Below are 18,940 nucleotides of genomic sequence, written 5' to 3'. Positions count from 1 at the left end.
GTACCATGATCGTCGGAGCCGAATCCGAATCCGCGTCCGCGGGGCGCGAATTTTGCATTGCGATTATTCGCGATCTCTCGCGATGTCTAGACGTGCGCGCACGCGCGCTCGACCCACGACCACCTCAACCTTGAGCAACTTCACGCGATGTCACACGTGGTCACACGTAGAACAACGTGACGTTTGCAGGAAGTTCGGTCTTTGAATCTTTCGTGCACTTTGGGTCGTATCCCGAACGCATTTTTATCGATAAACGCGCGCATTTATCGATAAAAGTGCGTTCGGAATACGGGGGCTTTTTACGTCTTCCCTCTTTTTCTCTCCCAACGTCGTACCCCTACAGCCATTTCATTTTAAGCGCAGAAGGTATACCGCGGTGCAGCTGCAAGGAGCAGACCAGCTATAGGCGCTATAGCTGTCAATAATGCGTGATGATGCTGGATGCTGGATGATGCGTCATGCAATCGAGAGCGGAAGATCGACACCGACGAATTTTTATCGATCTCGTCGTATGGAAAATTCATACATCATAACGCGACGCCGTCGAACAGCGCCGACAGCGCAGTAATAAAAACGATGAAACAAAATACTGTTCGCTCGCTACGCGTCGGCACTCGCGCTCGATCGATGCCGTTTATCTCAATTCGTTTCGGATTACATTTGGTTATCGCGATCACTTCCTCCGTCTTATCTGAAAGTTAAGAGACAAGTCGGAAGTATTCTGTATCATCCGTTCGTCCATTCTCGCGTTCTCTCGTCTCGCGGAACATGCACCGAGCCCGTTCGTGCGATCTCGCGGCAAAACTATGGAGGAGATCCAACGTCGTGCCGGCGATCCATCGGAGATCGATCGCCGGCCGGCGCACGCTGCACGCGCTCGCCTACGGACCCGACGTCGCGGCCGCCCAGAAACACGGACTACCCATCGTGGCCCTGGAATCGACGATCATCACGCACGGCATGCCGTACCCCGATAACTTGAGCACCGCGCTGAAGGTCGAAGATGCGATCAGAAAGCAAGTTTGTATAGCACCCCCGATGACGTTCTTTCTCCCTTCTCTTCCTAGGCTCGAAAGTAATGTGCAAGAAATATATGCAAGCTCCTGTACAATCAAAAGGTTTTAATTGTCTATCGATAAAACGAATGTGCGTTGCTTGAATTATCGTCGGAGAATTTTACAAGTTGATATTAAAAATGTAGCATTGAAAATTAATCCGTCACGATTGGACGGATAGCGTTAACGCTAATCGACTTATTGTTTTGTTGAAATTTCAGGGTGTCGTACCTGCAACGATAGGAATTATAGATGGCAAAATATACGTAGGCTTGAACAACGAGCAATTGGAGACCTTATCCAAAGCTGACTCTGCAAGGACTATGAAATGTTCGCGCAGGGATATTTCTTTCATTCTGTCGCACGGATTGAACGGTGGTACAACAGTCAGTGGGACGATGTTAATCGCACACGCAGCTGGTATTCCGATAATGGCAACAGGCGGCATCGGCGGTGTTCACAGGGGAGCTGAGCTGACTCTCGACATCAGCGCGGACCTGATCGAGCTTGGACGCACCCCGGTGGCAGTTGTCTGCTCCGGCGTCAAATCTATCCTGGATATTGGCAAGACCTTGGAGTACTTGGTAGGTGCATGAATATAAATTTGTGACTCATACAAAACTTATTAACGTCCGCTCTGTTTCCAGAAATTGACATAGAAATACTCGTTTTTATGCTCGCAGGAAACTCAGGGAGTGCCGGTCATAAAAATAGGCGACACGCCAGAATTTCCAGCTTTCTACTGTTCCGAGACCTCGAATAAAATAAAAGCGCCGTGCAGAGTCTCCAACGCCAAGGAGGCAGCTGGTATTGTGGAGACGCAGGGAGTACTGGGCATCGGCACGGGGATATTATTTGCAGTCTCTATCCCGGAAAAGTATGCGTTGGAACCTGGCGTTGTGGATGCCGCTATATCTGAGGCTTTAACGAAAGCAAACGCTATGCGCGTAACGGGCAAGCAAGTTACGCCATTCCTTCTAAACGAACTCAACAAGATCACGCGCGGTCAATCTCTCGAAGCGAGTGAGTAAATAGAGACTGACGGAGTGCAACGTAAAATGCGGTACCTAAAATGTAATTGTTATGTTTAAGACGCCTTATCGATGATTTTGCAGATATAGCTCTAATAGAAAATAACGCCAAGGTTGCGGCCGAAATTGCCACGAATCTCTGCGAAAGATCTCAAACAGCCCGTGTAAGATCTGCTTCTGTACGATCGATAATATCAAGGCAAAAACCGGTAAGCCTGAAAACAACGTAAAATTGTCCTTAAAAATAAACTAGAAACGCACAGAGGCGACGTTGAGAAGTTACTTTATATCTAACAAGCCTTATCGTAACATTCAAGGCTGACAGTTAAATAAGTCATTCCGTTATCTCTACTTGAAGTATACTTATACCGATCGTCTTATGCAGATAGTGATTGGCGGGTCAGTTCTGGACACTGTACTGCAAGTGAAGGAGCCCGAAATAAACGTAAGTCAAAAATCTCACAATCAAAGTTATACTAAATAACCAATTTTTTCCTTATATATTCATATTACATAATATAGTTTGTAGAACAGTAACAGTATTTATATATACAATTACCACCTTTTTTTTCTTTCTTATGTACATTTAATAATATCAAATAATGGGAAATCTCGCGTAGAATAGGGGAAGAGTATGGTGTTGTATGTTAACAAACGCTTTATAGAATAGCAAACCTATGAAGTACGGCCGTCGCAACCGGCGCCGTATCCTCGTAACGTAAATTAAATACAGACGCAAGCTTGTTGATACGATATTATGAAAGGTTCACCAACGTAAACGCGCTATTGAGCTCGATTGTAGCTTGTAACTACGTGTCAATTATCTCGCGTTCGCCCTTCTTTGCTAACAGTCTTCAGATACACTCGTTTTTTTTTCTTTTTATCACGTGTACGTCGTCTTTATACAATATTAAGGTATTCAAAGCTTTTTAAATGTGCATACTCTTCTTTCGGTATTCGCGCTACGATCACTCTATGAAACATCTCGTTTGCGACATCGCACACGTGGCGGAAGCGGATCGATTGGTCAAGGAGCGCGGTTAAGTGGGAAATCGATCTTTATGTCATTTGTACGGACGTATCTTTGATCGTCAGATATCTTCGTTAACATACGATAATATTTAGATAGATCTCCTATTTAAATAGTATTAACCGATAGAAAAGATGATGGGGGATGTGTAAACTCGTATCTACTTCTCTTTTGCCTTGGTCAAAGAAAAATCGCACTTTTGTGAGACTGCCATCTCCTGTTGACCGATCTGCCGGATTCGGATCCGTGCAATGTCGCAAACGGCTAATTGTTCGACCATACCTAGTTTAAGATATATAATAAATTGGGTTTTAAGCAGGCACTATTCAAAGCTCCCCGTCTTCCACTTCAGTTTGTATATTACATTTAGATACCGATCCGTTACAAATCGCTACGCTCGTTTGAACTTTGAAGTCTTTCTTGCAGTGTGGTTGTATATAACATTAGGAAATATCGCCCGAATAAAATATAAACGCCTAAAATACTTCGCTCGTCTTTTCTTTCTAGTAGATGGTACATTAATACGACAACCGAAGCGAAATCAGATATCTCGTGTCTCCGGAGTGTGATATAGTTTCATAGTATGTCTTTTTTTTTTCTTTCCGAACGTATTTTCTTTCGACTAATTAATTAAAAAACGGTTAGTCTCTCTCTATCTTCTGTATATAACATCTTTATATACATTTAGTGGCAGAGGCTGTGTGTCTGCGAGGTGTAAGCTTTCACATTATTATTACATTCAACAATAATTCGATGGTCTGATTAAGAATGATGGGACTTGCGCGTTGTCGGTAAAAAAAAGTCTCTTTTTACTCTAGGGAGAATGAAAGGAGTCAATTATCTTGTTTGGCGACAACGCACAAATATTCTACTTCGCTAATAATGGCCCAAGAATGATCAGGCGCTGCTCGAGATTAATAATTACCCTGTTTTCCAGACTAGTGTAATTATACGTGAACATGTGAAACGCCAGATTTCGTAACACGTAAATTCAACTGCGACAGATAGGATCAACGTAAAAGCGTCCCATTTTATAACATCGGCGGAGACGTGCGTTCGAACAATTAACAGATAATATCTCGGTTTCTCCTTAAGCAGACGATCGACACACTTATTATCTATCATATGCCGGTATATACAGCCTACTATGGTATTTGTATCCGTTTATCATTGCATCCCCATTAAATGTATAACCCTAAGATTCCTTTAATCCTAGCTAGGAAGCCAGTTATTTCGAGTGTTACGCTATGTCTTTGTCGCTCACATCACGGATCTCCATTATTGAGACACCGGAGAGGCGTATGAGGCGTGTGAAAAAATAAAAGAGAAAACAGGTTAAAGCACCGAATGAAATAACTCCGGTTCGGCGCTTATTTTAGTCCAACAGTGATGGTCCAGTTACAGGAAAGGTAACGGTACGAGAGCTACTTGCGTGACGCGTATTTCTTTTAGATGTATATGTAAAAACGATTAGGAATCGTTTAATCGTCGCCTACATCGGAAATCTCTTTTTCCCTCTCATCCGCTTCTTTTGTTCTCTATTGTATTATTAGCGAGGGGACTAGGGGAACCCTCGTTGCTCAAGGGTGTCTAGACGCACATTCATTTTGTTGGAGAAGAGGAGGATCAATTTGGCAGTAGTATCTCACAATATTCTCCTGTAACTATCGTAATTATATCTAAAGGTCTAAGGATCGTTAGAGAACTTCATGAGTGTCGTGAAATTCGATGGTTGGTTAGACGGTAATGTTTCCGTGAAGCGTACACAGTTCGCTTGTCTGAACGGATACACAGGTTGTCTGCATTATTAAGAGAACCAAACACGTGAAGTCGCGCGTGAAGAAATATAGCCTCAAGTTTCCTCAAGTCAGACAGAAGTTTGTTAACAAGTCTTGAATCGTAACTGTTCTTCTGGTGGTTGCAAAAATGTCGATTAATATATCTAATAATATCCAGACGCACATAATGTGCGATTTCGAAAAATGAAAAGAATATATCTACAAGATCTTTGAAAGAAAGAGAAAAATCTTTGCATTATTAAAACAGAAAGGAAAGAAAATGGATCTCTCTGTACCGTCAAGATAACGCTTCGCCAGGCAGAAACGCGATCCACGAAGTATATATCCGATTACTAGCTCGCGAGTCTTTAATTAACTCGACAGAGAATTGTCGGGTCCAGAGACAATCCAACGGGAACAAGAGCTTCGTGTGTCATTTATAGGCGACGATAGTTACCCTCGACTGTGACATACTACCGGGCGTTGAATTGAACGTTATCTTCGTTTAAGATATGAGAAACGGCACGACGATATCCCCGTAATACGCTGATGACACGATCGATGACGGCTTTATTTGGATGTGGGTAACGCAAGAAAGTTTTACAGTTAAAAATAAATCTGCAAAAGTAGTTATGCGATACACCGGCCGTGCGAGGACGGAAAAGGCATGTATGTTAAGGTGTACGTTTGCGAGGAGAGCCCGGGGCGGTTAATATGAGCAACCCGCACAGCTAGGCATGCGCGCGCGCGTACAAACAGCGAAAGTTCACGTGGAAAAGCGACGGATTAATTCTGTAAAAGTCAGGAGACTAAAGAAAGTGGTTTCTAACGGTCATTTAAAATTAGCGTGCACCTACCCTCTATAGGTTGACGTCGACGATGACGAAATTAGCACACGACCACGAGAGTACAGGCCGTAAATAGAATGGTTTCTTCGAACTGTCTTTCACGCGGGGTGTGAGTTGCTCGCCGCTCGTTTTAAGGAATCATAGGGCAACGACGTTCCAGCCTCGAATCGCGCTTTCTATCGTTTTTTTTTTTTTCATCCCCGGATCGCGCGAGATTTCGCTCTCGTGCCACGATCTGATGTGCAAACTTAAGCGCCCCTTCGCAAGTTTCGTACAAAACGGAGCTTTTTTTGTTTCTCTTTCTCGCTTTAATTGTATATGTTTTGATTTGGTTCTTTCGTTAATAAATTGTACAGTCCCACCGTGATATCGATTCGTGAATGCTTGGTCTCTCGCGTGTCTCACCGTCGAACGCTGCCCGTCGTCGTGGTCTTTTCTCGATGTCAAGCGCGCACTATCGCGAATCGGCGGTAAGAGACCTCGGGGGGTGAGAGGTAGGGGTGAGCTATAGAAGACGAGCTGAACAGCGGTTGTCAACCCCCTTCACTTCCGCCGGTCTCGATGCGACGTCGACGACGACGATGACGACGGCAGCGTTTCCTCACGTATATCGCGCCCGTCTGTTGGACTAGCGCCTGCCAGTAGCTCGCCGGATGTGTGTATGCTATTCCTCTTAAAAAAAAGAAACTGAAACGTCTGGACAGAGGGTTGTCGTTCCTTTACTTGTATAGCGGTATATCGGCGCGCCGGCGATTGCTCCTGTACAGGAAACGGTTCGAGGTGTTTCGCCACCATCTCCATAGTCAGGTGCGCCTGCTTTGACCGCCCGTTACGGTCACGCCCGCACCCGGGCTGGTGCCGTTCGACAGCAGCAGCCTACGGTTAAACTCACGCATCTCGTAGTTGTTGTTGCCGTTGCTCTTCTCACGGCCGCCGCCGGCCGCGCAGCTGTTGTGGTTGTTCATCGAGATGGGCGTCGTCTCCTCGAGGATCAGCGCGCAGTGACTGTTCGTGTCGCTGTCGGCACCGCCGTCCTGTAGATTGTTCGGCAACATCGGATACCGGCCGGTATTGCACTCGTCCAACTGCGGCAACAGCGACGCGTTGCCTGAAAATGGGGATGACGGATAAGTGTCCTTGCCTCTCTTCCTCTAAAAAGATATCGAATCCTATCTGCTAGGTATCTCGATTGAGATTGTCATTAATCTTCCACCTTTGGCCTGTCGATATGATACTCGAATACACAGGTAAAAAAAGTGACAATTAACATACGTATATTCAAGTAGTTAATCATTACTTAAAATCACTGCTATATGATAGAAACTTCATTCTACAACGCTAATGACGGAATTAGAATCTGGATTCCGACGTTATCTAGTTTGGACTGATCGACGATATTGGATTCTTAGGTATTTTCATAAGCGGGAGTTACTGGAACGTACCGGAAACCGTAACCGTGTTGGGCAACGTTGTGCGTCTCGTGATGCTGCCGTTGTTGTTGGTCATTTCCGGCATCATCTGGGAAAAGGGCGGTTGCGCGAATTGCGTGGGCGGCGGCGGCGGTTCTCTCAGCAATCGTATCTTCTGTATCATCTCCCGTATCTCGTAGCGTAGGATACCGAGGAAGCAGAGCTTGGCGAAGGCGATTACGCAGAAACCCAGGACGAACAGCAGATCCGCCGTTTTCCTAAGCCAACGTACGAGCGTCTCTTCGCAACCGCGCGTGTACGGATGCTGACAGGGCTCGGTTGCGTTTATGCTGGCTCCGCAGCAAGTCGACGAAAAGTTGGGTCCAAAATCCTTGGGCCCGGTCACCGCGCAGCACATGAACTCCCGCTGAAGTCGATCCCACTGTTCGGTGAATCGCGGCTCTTTATTGTAGTCCATCTGTGAGCAAGAGATCGTCACTTAGAGGCACAGTACAGTGTGCGTTAAACCTATTGAAAGCGGAAAGTGGCTCTTTGTCTTTTGGTCGAAGAAGTAAAAAGTCATATGAATTCTTCTGTTGCGCTATACAATTTACAGATATATGTTTACAGATATATAGTCCACGAACCAAAAAGAGTTTTCAACACATCTCATAAACCTATCCTATCGAATACGATTACTTCAACGCGCGAGGAACTATAGTCTATTTCGATACGCAGGACGAGAGAAAAAGCTCATTGGTTTTTCTGACGTAATGCAATACGCCTCTAAACGGACCAGAAGCTCTATTGAACTAATTGGGAAGGCTACCGATAGCGCACCTGCAAACGTAGCTTGAGCGTGGGCCTGAGGTCGGCGCGCATTTTCTCGAAGCGGAAGATCCAGGCGACGCCGACCACGGCGTCGCCGAACAGCAGTATCAGCAATAATATCCAGTAGATGTGGAGCAGCCGAGCGCTGAGCCGCCTGGCAGCGATGCAACCGAGCAGCTGCACCAGGCCTAACTGTGCCGTCAATGCCAGATAGCCGTAGAGCGCGGTGGGGTCGTAGACGCGGGGTACACCCGGCACCACGTGCCGACGTGGATCACCGGTGAACAGGAGGGTCTGCGACACCGCGGCGACGAAACCGATCGCGCTACCGAACAGCACCAAGTTACAGGCGTAGATCCAGAGGCGGTAATATCGCATCGCGATGTCCCGACCACCGCCGGTGAGTCGTTGGGACGTCACCGACGACGGCGCCTCGTCGGCGACGTGATCGCGGCTGTCGTTCCTCCGGGCGTCTCTCTTGAAGACGTTGTTATTGTTGACGTTATTGTTGTTGTTATTGTTATTATTAATGTTATTATTGTTGTTAATGTTGTTATTGTTGTTGTTGTTGTTGTTTGTAGTGGTCGTGGTGTTGGTATCGGTCGAGTTCCGATGCTCCTCACGGTCGTCCAGCAGAAAGAGAAAGGGCGGCTTCGCGCTGCAGTCCTTCGTCGCTGTCTTTTGGCTGTGCGTCGACTGCGGGGTGACTGAACGTTGCAGCAGCATCACCGTCATACTATCGTGCCACCCTGGTGTGCGTGTCCTCGTCGTAAGGATTGTGCCCCGCGGACGCGGAGGGCTGAATAGGAGAGACGGGCCAGCGCGTTGCACCGTTAGTGGTGGCCACCGCCGCGGTACTCACGCGAGGGAGGTGGTGGCGAGGGAGGATTCTCTTTACTCGTGACCGGCGCGAGTCACGCGAGGCACGTCGTGCTGCATCGCCGCACCGGAAGGTCGTTCGTGGTAACGTTCATGGTTGTTCCCCTCGTGTCACGCACACCTGTCGTCGTGCACCGATGAGCACCGCGATGGCGGTCTTCGGTTTTCCGGCAGCCGGAACGATAAATGATCCTCCTAAAAAGAGAGATATATGAGATATATGAAAAAGGTGTGAGAGACATATTTTTAACAGACACACATCCTCGAATCTGTCTACCCGATCTTTTGACAATTTTTTAGGATCCAGAAATTCGATTTGACCTTCGATCTCGGATCATCCGCTTCTTCACCGGACGCCGCACGATTCAATGTTCTCCTTTCTTGCCCGTTCTCCCTCGATCTAACGGGGACACGCGGGGGAGACGCGAGAATTAAACGGAAATCAACGTGCGTGCGTTTCCAAGTCGAAGCCAACAGCGGGAGGAGGCATAGCGTGCGCCTCGGCGGATTGTATTTCTTTCTGACAGTTGTAGCGTGCGATAGGCGATTCTATTTATCGATCCTCCGCCGCTTAGCTCTATGTAGCTTTTCCGAGGAGGGACAGAGATAAATCGTGCGAGATAGAGGGAGGATATGCGCCTGAGTGAGTGTATCGGCACGAAGCGTCGCCGGCTCGGCGAATCATCGTGGAAGAACTGCAGAGACAACCTATCTGACGAAAAGGCATATATATACAATTTATGAAAAAAGCAGGACTGAACAAACGGGTGAAATGCCGGAGAAACGGTTTACGGAATAGGAAGCAAAGTACAAAGGAGGAAGCGGAAAATCGCTTCGTATTATGTCCAAAATGATAGATCTCGGCAAAGATTATCTACGAGTACACACGGATCATCCCGAGATTATCTTCAGGGTCGCGAACACGGACATGCATCGCCGCGACATCGGTTCGGTCAGGGCGATGCGCCAAAGCGTGCTCCCGTTTCCGTGCATCGGCACTCGCTTTGCATGCAAGCATGCATGCATGCGGACAAGCAGAGGCAGGCAGCAAACCGCTGCCACGAGTATATGCGAGTGGCGCATTGTAATGAAAATACGGAAGAGAGTGAGAGAGCGGTAAGGGCCCATCGATCGTTTAAACCCTGCGCGTTAACGCGCGCTCTACACCGACACACGACACAAGCGAGGGACGTGTATGGGAGAAGATAAGGGAAGGAGAGAGAAAGAGAGAGAGACATTGACAGAGCGCGGTTACCTCTTTTCGTCCTAACGGAGAAACAATTTCCAGCGTCACGAAGACGAACAGTCAATGTCCTGGCCGGCGTCCAGTACTGCCTGCTTTACATAATCCCGCGGAGGGAAAAAAAGGAGAGAGAAACAGAGAGAGAGAGTGAGAGAGAAGAGGCGCGGATCGATGTCGCGCGACGATGCACCGCGTGCGATCCTTTCCCGACGCCGGATGCCGGAACGTGGAACGAGGAGAGACGAAGCAACCCATACGCCTTACTCAGCAGGATGGAGGCGCGATAAAAAAAATTGTTGGACAGTCTTTAATTAGATATCGATACGAGGTGACATATCTCCCCGAAGAAGAGGCGCGAAAAGCTAGAGGGAGAAAAAGGACGACGAGGAAACGACGAGCGGGCGTGCGCGCTCGCGCGTGCAAGAGAAGGGGAAAGGAGGGCTGAAAGGTGGCAATGGATGGCAGGGGAGGGAACGTCGCGTTATGCAATCTTCCTCCCGACCTTCCCGAAGGAATTTATCGTCACTCGTTACGCTTCGTCCTATTTTCGCCGCATGCAACGCGCGGAGGGGGAGGAATGCCGCACGCCGTTACGCGTCACGCGAACTCGGTTTCACGGGCTCCGCCGACCGCACGATCGGATCGGGCCGATCGTAAGCCTGTTCGTCGGTCGGGACAGCGTGGACGCGACGCGTGACACCCTCAGAATGCTTGGATACGTTTCAAATCGCTGAAATCGCTCTCTTCGAGCGACACGTCCCGATGCCACCAGATTTCTTTTGATGCAATAGCGAACGATCTCTCCGACGAGGAAGGAGGAGAAGGAGGAGGAACACAATTGCCGAAAGGACGACACCGTTCGCGCTGACCCGGCTTATTCGATCCATTAGATACCTCTGCGTAAGACGTCCTCCGGACGAAAGGCACACACGATGTCAAGGAGCGTTCTTTATCTTGCGAAGCAAGATCTCGGTCCTCGTAATCTCGTCCTTGAGGAAGAATCCTTTTCTTCAAGGAAGATCCTCGGGAAGAAAAAAAAGAGTCCTTTCTTTCGAGGAGAGCAATCCCGTTCAACGGAGAGATCCGACTTCTCTTCGTTCCCGACTACTTTCGCACAGACAGCGAAACGCTCGAGAAGCGAGAGATCTTCCTCGGTGGATAGCCTCGGTAATCGCGCGTTCTTCTACGACGCAAATCTCGCGACGCCGATCGGCAGAGTCTACGTGCACGCGGATTGCGGAGGCGCGATCTCGCTCGCCGGGACCGCTGCGGAATCGCTGCAGCCGGGTGTCGTCAGTCGGGCCGACCGTAGGACGGTCGGGGGGTGCACGAGGAACGCGGTCGTCGTCGTCGTCTTCGTCGTCGTCGTGGTGCTTCCTTCACGGGCATCGCCGCGAGAGTCCTCCTCGGCAACGTCGTCCACGTCGTCGTTCATGCCAGTCGCCCGCGTTTCCTCGTCATGCGTCTCTCTCGTGCTCTTGTATTGTAGATATCTCTTCACCAGCACTTCGTCCTCGGCTTTCTCGTCACCGGCGTTACCCCCGTTCCCGTGGTCCTGGCTCTCGACGCCGTCGACGTCCTCGCTCTCGTCCTCGGCCTCGGCCTCAGCCTCGTCCCCGTCTTCCTGTTCACAGTCGACACTTGACAAGGCCGTCGCCAGCCGTAGCGCATGTCGTTCGTACAACGCTTTGTGGAGCGGCGCGACGCGACGCGACGCGCTGCCTCTCACTGCCACGGATCACGCAGAGTCGAGAGCTCGTGCGCGCGACCGAGCGTCGTCGTCGTCGTCGTCGTCGTCGCGACGCCGCGGCCACAACGCCCGACGCTTCTCGCCCCGCGCGTCCGACGCATGGGATGACGTTCCAGGCGGACACGCGCGGCTCGCTTTACCTATCTATCTTGTCTATCTCTTGCGGTCTCTCCTTCTCGTCTCTCCCTCTTTCTCTCTGTTTAGCCTGTCGGTGACGGAGAACACGCGGCACCTGGGGGTACGTGGACGGCGGGGGTGGTCACCGTGAACAGCGCCCGAGAATAGGCAACCGGACTGGCTCGAGGATCGAGGAGGCTCTGCCACCGTCGTCGCCGCCGCTCGCAAGACAGACTGATAGATAGAGGGAAGACACGCGAAGGGAGTAAAGGCAAGGGCGGACGATTGGAAGTGGGCGAAGTGGGCTCCGCTTCGATCCACCAGCGACCGCCGGTCAAGCGTCGTCAACAGGGGGATAAACTCGTATTCCAATATCACTATTTCACGTCACAGAAGGGTAGATAGGATTGGTCTTATTTGTGAAATCGAAATGGAGTACCGTGTCGTCGCGATAAATAGGTCTGACCGATAAGATCTCGTTCGTGAAAGGGTGCGCGCAGCCCCAAGCACAGCGCTGAACACGTAGAAATAGAGCTGAGGTGGAAGGAAAGAGGTGGAGAGATAAAAATGTCCAGCCGTATGTTACCACCGGATGTGGTACAAGTGCGAAAGACGGAGAGAGGGAAAGAGAGAGAGTATAGAATGGAGATACGTAGGCACCGGCTATACCGTGTATCAAAGATATAGGGATGGGGTGAGGAGGACGAAAGAGGTAAACGCTATATACCGACTTGAATATCACAGGGGGGTGGGTCTTGACGTGTTTCTCTTAAGTATCCGCTCTCGGCTGTACCCTGGAGCGAACGCCGACGTGTTATTGAATCTACAAAAGGGAAAAGCGGGTGCGGAAAGTAAACACCCCTTAGGGTGCAGCTGAGGGCTAGGCTTTTTGCTAGATTCGCTTTTTCTACAATGCGTCCTCTTCAAGAGGACTTTTATGGTTCTAATTTATGTATCGCTTTTATTTTTGTCCCTCTTCTTCTTCGCCGCGTGAAAAAATCGTTTAATCGCGACCAGCGGAATTCGAATGTAAATTCCAATTGATCCTGAAGGGAGCGATTCATTTCCAGAATGACGGTAGAACGCACACCGGGCGAAGCAGACGCAGCTGCGGCGGGGTTGGTCGGAACGTCGCCGACGCGTTGCTCAAGCTCGGCTTGAAGAACACGCGTCTGATATCCGTCGTTGGCGACGACGAGGATGGAAAGATCATTCTCGAGAGCCTAGGAGCCGGAAGCGAGACGGTGAAACGCATGTCGGACGTGAACACCGCGAGGTACGAGTCGCGAAACTTGCCGCTTCGTTGACGAATATTCCAAGAAACTTGCCCAATAGTCCCGACGAAAAATATCTAACAAGGCTACAAATATTCGGACAGTGTAATATTCAAATTATCTCAAATTATCGTCTAATTACCCGAATCTATGAACTTATAAATAATGATATGCTTATAATAGACAGCTTCTTATGGATAATGATAACGATATTTTTGGCTGTGTGGAACGCTTTCAGTTAAGGGAACCTGGGAATAAACAGAAATAGCTAAACACGGTCTAATTATCTAATTAGCAATTAGTTTGCTATTTTATTCTCTATAATGGAAAGGATAATTCGAATTCCAATATATTGTTTTTCTGTCTCTTCAGATACTAACAATAAGATTTGAATTGTCCGAATAATTCGAATATTCGAATTTGAGTAACTTGACGAATTGATTGTCCGGATATCCGAATATTAGCAAATCCGTTCGTATTGAACTGATTATATACTGTTAATATTACAGGGTGACCGTGGTATTGGACGTTAATGGCGAATGCCACTTCTGCGTCAGCGAAATAGAATCCCTCACCGCGATCGCTCCGAAGTTGATAAAGGAATATCAATCGTATCTCGAAGAAGCAAGTCTCATCGTTCTCGACGCAGATCTCGAGTTGGACACCATGCGCTGCGTGCTCGACGTTGCGTCGCAAGCGAACGTTCCGGGTAAGTAAACATTTCTGCAGTAATTGTCTTTTTTGTTCACGAAAATGAATATTTCTTCGTTCATTAATTTCCTATATATTTGTAAGTCAAATGATGTAATCCTATTATACACTTTATATAATATTTATAAAATATATATATAAAAATCGTGATATAAAAAAAAATCATGTGCATGCGTGAGTAAAACAATGGACGGAGATTATTCACGCATAAGCAAAATTAGCTTCGAGAAAATCGAATGTAAGTAATCGTTGTAATTAGAGAGAGGGCGACAATCTTAAACACACGTTTAACCTTCTTAAATGATTAAATTAAATAATATAAATGTTAATGGATTTCCATTTCAAACGAGTTATTATTCTTGTGTCATACTCTTTCACACTTGTAACCTTCAACTCTCTAATCAAACTCTCTTAATATATGCTTCTTAAAACTGAGGCATATATGGAATGAGGATCGGGGTTGAATCCGGAACCTGCCGACTACGGTCGACCGCTCTCACACGGAGCTATTCATTAAAAATAACGGTAAGAGCATATATATATATAAAGTTCTTACCACTATTTTTAATGAACAAATATAAATGGACGGATTAAAATCGTACACAGGCAGTGTACACACTCTTTTAAGAGACAGATCTATCTTTCGTTCATTAAAAATAACGATGAGAGCTTTGCGCTGAGATTAAATTTTTCATCAAAAGCACCCGAGATTTGATATTACATTATACGTATCCGCTTCGCGGCGGCCCGTGATGAGACTGTGGATTCGGTTGCATTTGCATCACCAAGTTGCGAGATTCTTTGCGCAATCTGTAACCAGTCCGCGCGTCTAGATAAAGAAAGAACGCGGCGAACGTGTGGATCATGAACGATATGACCGCGAGAGCGTACGACCACGACAAGTGATTGAAATTCGGATACATTAACCAGTCCCGGCGCCAACACTGTCCGCCGAATATGGAGACTGCCAGGAAGAGAAGCGCGCCTGAAATCAAAGAGCATCCGGGTTAAAGACCATTTGGCATCGTCCGCTTTAAACTTTAATTCTTACACTTACCGGCTACTGCGTCGCATACGAATGCGACGGACGACAGGATCCACTCGTAATGCAGGACGAATCTCAATGGCCAACGTATCCAGATCAAGGAGATGACGCCAAATGCAAAGACGGAGAGCAACATGGCCAGCGTGACGAATGCCTGTACTACCATGAGCCACACCGGCAGCAGCCACTCTCTTATGACATAATATTCTTGCGAAAATATATGATGGCAGCCGTCGAACTGCTTGTCAAACTGATAGTACGGATAGCGGAACTGCTCGAAGCAATATTCCCAGAGTCCCATGTGCTTGAAGTTGCTGAACGTTTCCTGATACGATTCTATCCAATACGGACTGGAAATTATTACGGAGGATCAGTAACATTGTTTTCACACGCTCCAAATTTAATGTTGAGGTCGTTGCTCGTAGCAGTGTTGCACGGAAATAAATGCGTTTACCTTATGAATGCCATCATTAGGAGAAAAAGCGCCGCGAACGTGAGCCCTCCGCCAAAAACGACCGCGTCTGTATCAATAAAAAATGAAGAACGCGTTAGTACAGGTTACTCCGGGTAAACTCTTAGCTGATCGACCTAATCAGTTACTCACTGGACGCCCTGTGATAATCTTGCTTGTCCACCGTCATGATGACCTTTTGAAAAGGCCAAACGCGAAACCGACCGACTTGTTTAATTCGTTCGTTTACGATTTAATGTTTTCGTTCGTCACCCAAGCTCTCCGTCGAGACCTTTCGCCACACCCAACACACCCAATGGTCCCCGTCCCACACCATCGCTATCAATTCTACCAACGGAAAGACGTACTTTATCAACAGACGGAGCTTTGCCGTCTATTGATAATGTAGGCCATCCTCCATGTGTGCATTCTTATTTCTTTATTTGTAGTTGCGTAGATCATGAATATACAAAGAACACTGATTGGGGGGACTTAATTAATAATAACTCCTTCGTTAAGCATCCAAGAAAAATGATTCAGGACTTTTCAGCCTGTTTTCTATTAGTGGGCGCACGTCAGCGCACATTATGGTTTAAATTTACAATTTTATCTGTCGAGAGATGCAATTTATTTGAATTCTAAACTTAAGTGAGATTGAAGATGTAGAAAACACAGTTTCTTGTATTAGAAGTTTATTTGGTAACGGACAGAGTTAGAAAGTTTTTTCCTAATGTCCGATTAATCTCGTTCGGATTTCCTCAGACATGTCGTTGGAAAATTCGTAGCTGCGTTGTGCGATTATCGTAAATCTCGTGCGTAAAACTTAATAATATAATATATATATATGTAGATATATAGATACAATATACAAGATGTTTCAATAACTCGCGTCTCAAAACACCAAAAAATTCATGAAAAAGCCACGTAAATCATAAAAATGACCACGTCTCTACTATAAAGTCCAACAAGTTAAAGCTGTAAATTACAATAAAATATTTGTTGAAAGAGTATAGGATAAGATTCAACAAACGGCGTCGCATCCGAGCGCAATTAAAGTACCTGCGCAATTATTCACGTAACTATAGACGACTCTTCTCATCGCGGTCCACGATTGGTCGAGAAAAGAATCGTGTGTCTTTTTCATATTATCTAATTTGCGAATTTTTCCGCAAGTGTTTTAAGACGCGTATATGTCGTCGCATACATATATATCGTTAACAATAATATTATCGTACAATACTACGATCCCATATACGTAATGTTATATAAAGAGAGATATAAAATATCGTACAAAAATATTAAACTTACGTATTTTCTAAACTTAAATTATTGCAGATCTGTTTGCTTGTTTTTTCTTTTGTACATTCTACAGAAAGAGAAAAATTCTACGATAAGACGTGTTGCACCTCATGGACGGAATGATACTACAGACTTTTGAGTATAGACGCTTGTGCGCAATTCCTGTGAAGGGTTCTCGGTTCTAAGCGCGAGATTCGAGTTGAAAGCGCGTTTGAGATTCTTTCAAGTAGTCCCGTTTCTTTCGTTGCACGGTTGCTTCCACCAGCAGTAAGCCGCTCGCGATCAGCGTCAATACGCTGCCTATGACACCTAGGGCGAAGGACCATCCTAGATAATTATTCGCGTGTCCGGGCATCCAACCGTCCGCGTTACCAAGGCAGGCGAATATGATGACCGCCAGACCACCACTGAGACCGCTGGCCAGCAGCAAGTAACCGATGGCAGTTATCAGCTCGATATATCTCTTTCGCTCTGGGTCCCAGCACAGAGTGAAGAGCAGTATCAGAAAGAACGATATCAGACCCAGCAGGAAGCATAGCGTGAAGAACACTTGCGTGGCTATCATAAATGCTGCAACAAGAGACATCATGTTAAACGCACATTGAAGGTTCTTGTTAGAGTTTATTATCATCACGCCGCCAACAGGTTTCAATTCAACGACGGTTCAAGGCACTTTATTATTCCTCATAGTAGCAAATCTCTCTTTTTAAACATCCGGAGGAAAAATTACAGATTTGCAGCTTTACGTTAAGGACATATAGTTTTCCTCGTCTCGTTGTTACGTGGCCACACTTACGGGGCAAGAGGAAGCCACGGATCTCGGAGTAGCCCGCGGTGAACGGGTCGTAGACCCATCTGCAGCCGACGAAGAATCGCCTGGGCGCGTCGGACTCCTGGGGATTGGGCAGCGACCTGAAGCAGTGCCGCCACAGGCCGAGTCGGTCGAGCTGCGCCCCGACGATCCGCGGGTCGCTGACCAACCAGGAGGGCGTGCCGAACGCGACGCACACGCAGACGAATCCCACCAGGAACACGCCGACGCCGACGTTGCCGGACAGGCTCCTCTTCTTCATGTCGCCGCTCCGCGTGGCTCCCGTGACGTTTAACGCGAAAGTCAGACGAGACACCAGTCGTCCGGCCGTCTGGGTGCGCAACGTAAACTACAAATATCTCATGAAACACAATCACTACCTGGACGGTGACGGTCCCACGGCACTAATAACCACACCCAAGCGACCCGCGTTATTGGCGGAGCGAACGGCCGAGTTCTAACTTAACCTAACCTGACCCGCGTCTCACCTCGAGCCACGCGCGAGTATCCCACGATGTCCCACCACTTCCACCAGTACCACGAGCGGGGCGTTAAACGTAACGAATCTACGCAGGATCGTCCATAGGAAGAGCTTAGATTTTAATGGGAAAGAGAAAAAAGTACGCCTATTCTTAATAAATGTTACGATATGAAGTAAGCCAATAAGGAGATCGATCAATAAATCGACATTTAATACTTGTCCGACGCACGTGGCAAAAGGAAACGATCATTTCTCTGAGGAAACAAATTTTTCGAGACTCTGGAATCGCGATAATCCCGCTGCCTCTCTCGTCGCCCCTGCAACCGTCAAGGTGCATGTGTCATAGCGCATTACATCTTATTTATGCGTATCGTTTCTCTCCTCACGATCGCATTCCGACCTTGCGATCCTGTAGGACGTAAGCGAACCGCGGAAAAATGCGTTTTTTTTTTTAACAATGTAAGCTCGCCTCAGCCGATCCATAAATTGCATCGCGGAGAATTCAGAGCAATATTCAATTTATAAATTACGAAAAAGAATCAGGCTCGTGCGTCTCGAAACAATTTAGCAAGTTCAATTTATAATTTTACATTAATGTAACAACGAGAAGCGATTGAAGAATCAGAAAGACACGCGTACAAATTTTTAAACGCGATAGTCTTCATTCCGAAATATCCAACGAGAGTTACAGCTTTCGTTTCCTTCGATACGTGACTTCCGCTCCCCTTACGAAACTTATTTACCATTTTCATTTATATTCTCTTTTCTCTAAAAAAAAAAAAAAATCAACGAGTTACAGAAAAATGGTCTAAAACGGTCTAAATCATTCCTCGATGAAGAGAAACGCTTTCTTTTCTTTCGATACGTGACTTCCGCTCCCCTTACGAAACTTATTTA

At 47.1% G+C, this 18,940-nt stretch overlaps 4 protein-coding genes across 5 annotated transcripts in view; 1 reads left to right on the top strand and 3 right to left on the bottom strand.

The window, feature by feature from the left end:
- Positions 1-123: 123 nt before the first annotated feature.
- The window catches only part of LOC112452095 (pseudouridine-metabolizing bifunctional protein C1861.05), a 22,126-nt gene continuing 3,309 nt past the window's right edge, over positions 124-18,940 (top strand). Inside the window, exons 1-7 of the mRNA XM_025012150.1 lie at positions 124-1,020; positions 1,277-1,639; positions 1,739-2,078; positions 2,171-2,295; positions 2,472-2,531; positions 13,042-13,247; positions 13,755-13,954. Of these exons, the coding sequence (XP_024867918.1) occupies positions 769-1,020; positions 1,277-1,639; positions 1,739-2,078; positions 2,171-2,295; positions 2,472-2,531; positions 13,042-13,247; positions 13,755-13,954 (1,546 nt within the window). The 5' untranslated portion in view covers positions 124-768. The remainder of the gene's footprint in view (positions 1,021-1,276; positions 1,640-1,738; positions 2,079-2,170; positions 2,296-2,471; positions 2,532-13,041; positions 13,248-13,754; positions 13,955-18,940) is intronic.
- LOC112452096 lies at positions 5,925-11,084 on the bottom strand. Of its 2 annotated transcripts, none has more exons than XM_025012151.1 (4): positions 10,999-11,084; positions 7,992-9,056; positions 7,185-7,629; positions 5,925-6,850 (listed from the first exon to the last, which is right to left on the bottom strand). In XM_025012151.1, exons 2-4 carry the CDS (start codon positions 8,715-8,717, stop codon positions 6,546-6,548), a joined length of 1,476 nt encoding a protein of 491 aa, XP_024867919.1. In that variant the 5' UTR covers positions 8,718-9,056; positions 10,999-11,084; the 3' UTR covers positions 5,925-6,545. The 2 variants fall into 2 exon arrangements, with proteins under 2 accessions (XP_024867919.1, XP_024867920.1); XM_025012152.1 differs by lacking the exon at positions 10,999-11,084 and adding an exon at positions 10,117-10,990.
- On the bottom strand, positions 14,017-15,642 carry LOC112452098. The gene is made up of 4 exons (XM_025012157.1): positions 15,606-15,642; positions 15,456-15,522; positions 15,014-15,351; positions 14,017-14,941 (listed from the first exon to the last, which is right to left on the bottom strand). Exons 1-4 carry the CDS (start codon positions 15,640-15,642, stop codon positions 14,679-14,681), a joined length of 705 nt encoding a protein of 234 aa, XP_024867925.1. The 3' UTR covers positions 14,017-14,678.
- On the bottom strand, positions 16,128-18,688 carry LOC112452099. Its single transcript, XM_025012158.1, has 2 exons — positions 17,548-18,688; positions 16,128-17,321 (listed from the first exon to the last, which is right to left on the bottom strand). The coding sequence occupies exons 1-2, from the start codon at positions 17,822-17,824 to the stop codon at positions 16,933-16,935; spliced, it is 666 nt and encodes a 221-aa protein (XP_024867926.1). The 5' UTR covers positions 17,825-18,688; the 3' UTR covers positions 16,128-16,932.

This window comes from Temnothorax curvispinosus, unplaced genomic scaffold (genome assembly GCF_003070985.1).
Source record: "Temnothorax curvispinosus isolate PA1 unplaced genomic scaffold, ASM307098v1 QBEX01002937.1, whole genome shotgun sequence".
Classification (NCBI taxonomy): domain Eukaryota; kingdom Metazoa; phylum Arthropoda; class Insecta; order Hymenoptera; family Formicidae; genus Temnothorax; species Temnothorax curvispinosus.
Note: the sequence above shows the minus strand (reverse complement) of the source record. Positions and strands in the feature narration are given on the sequence as shown.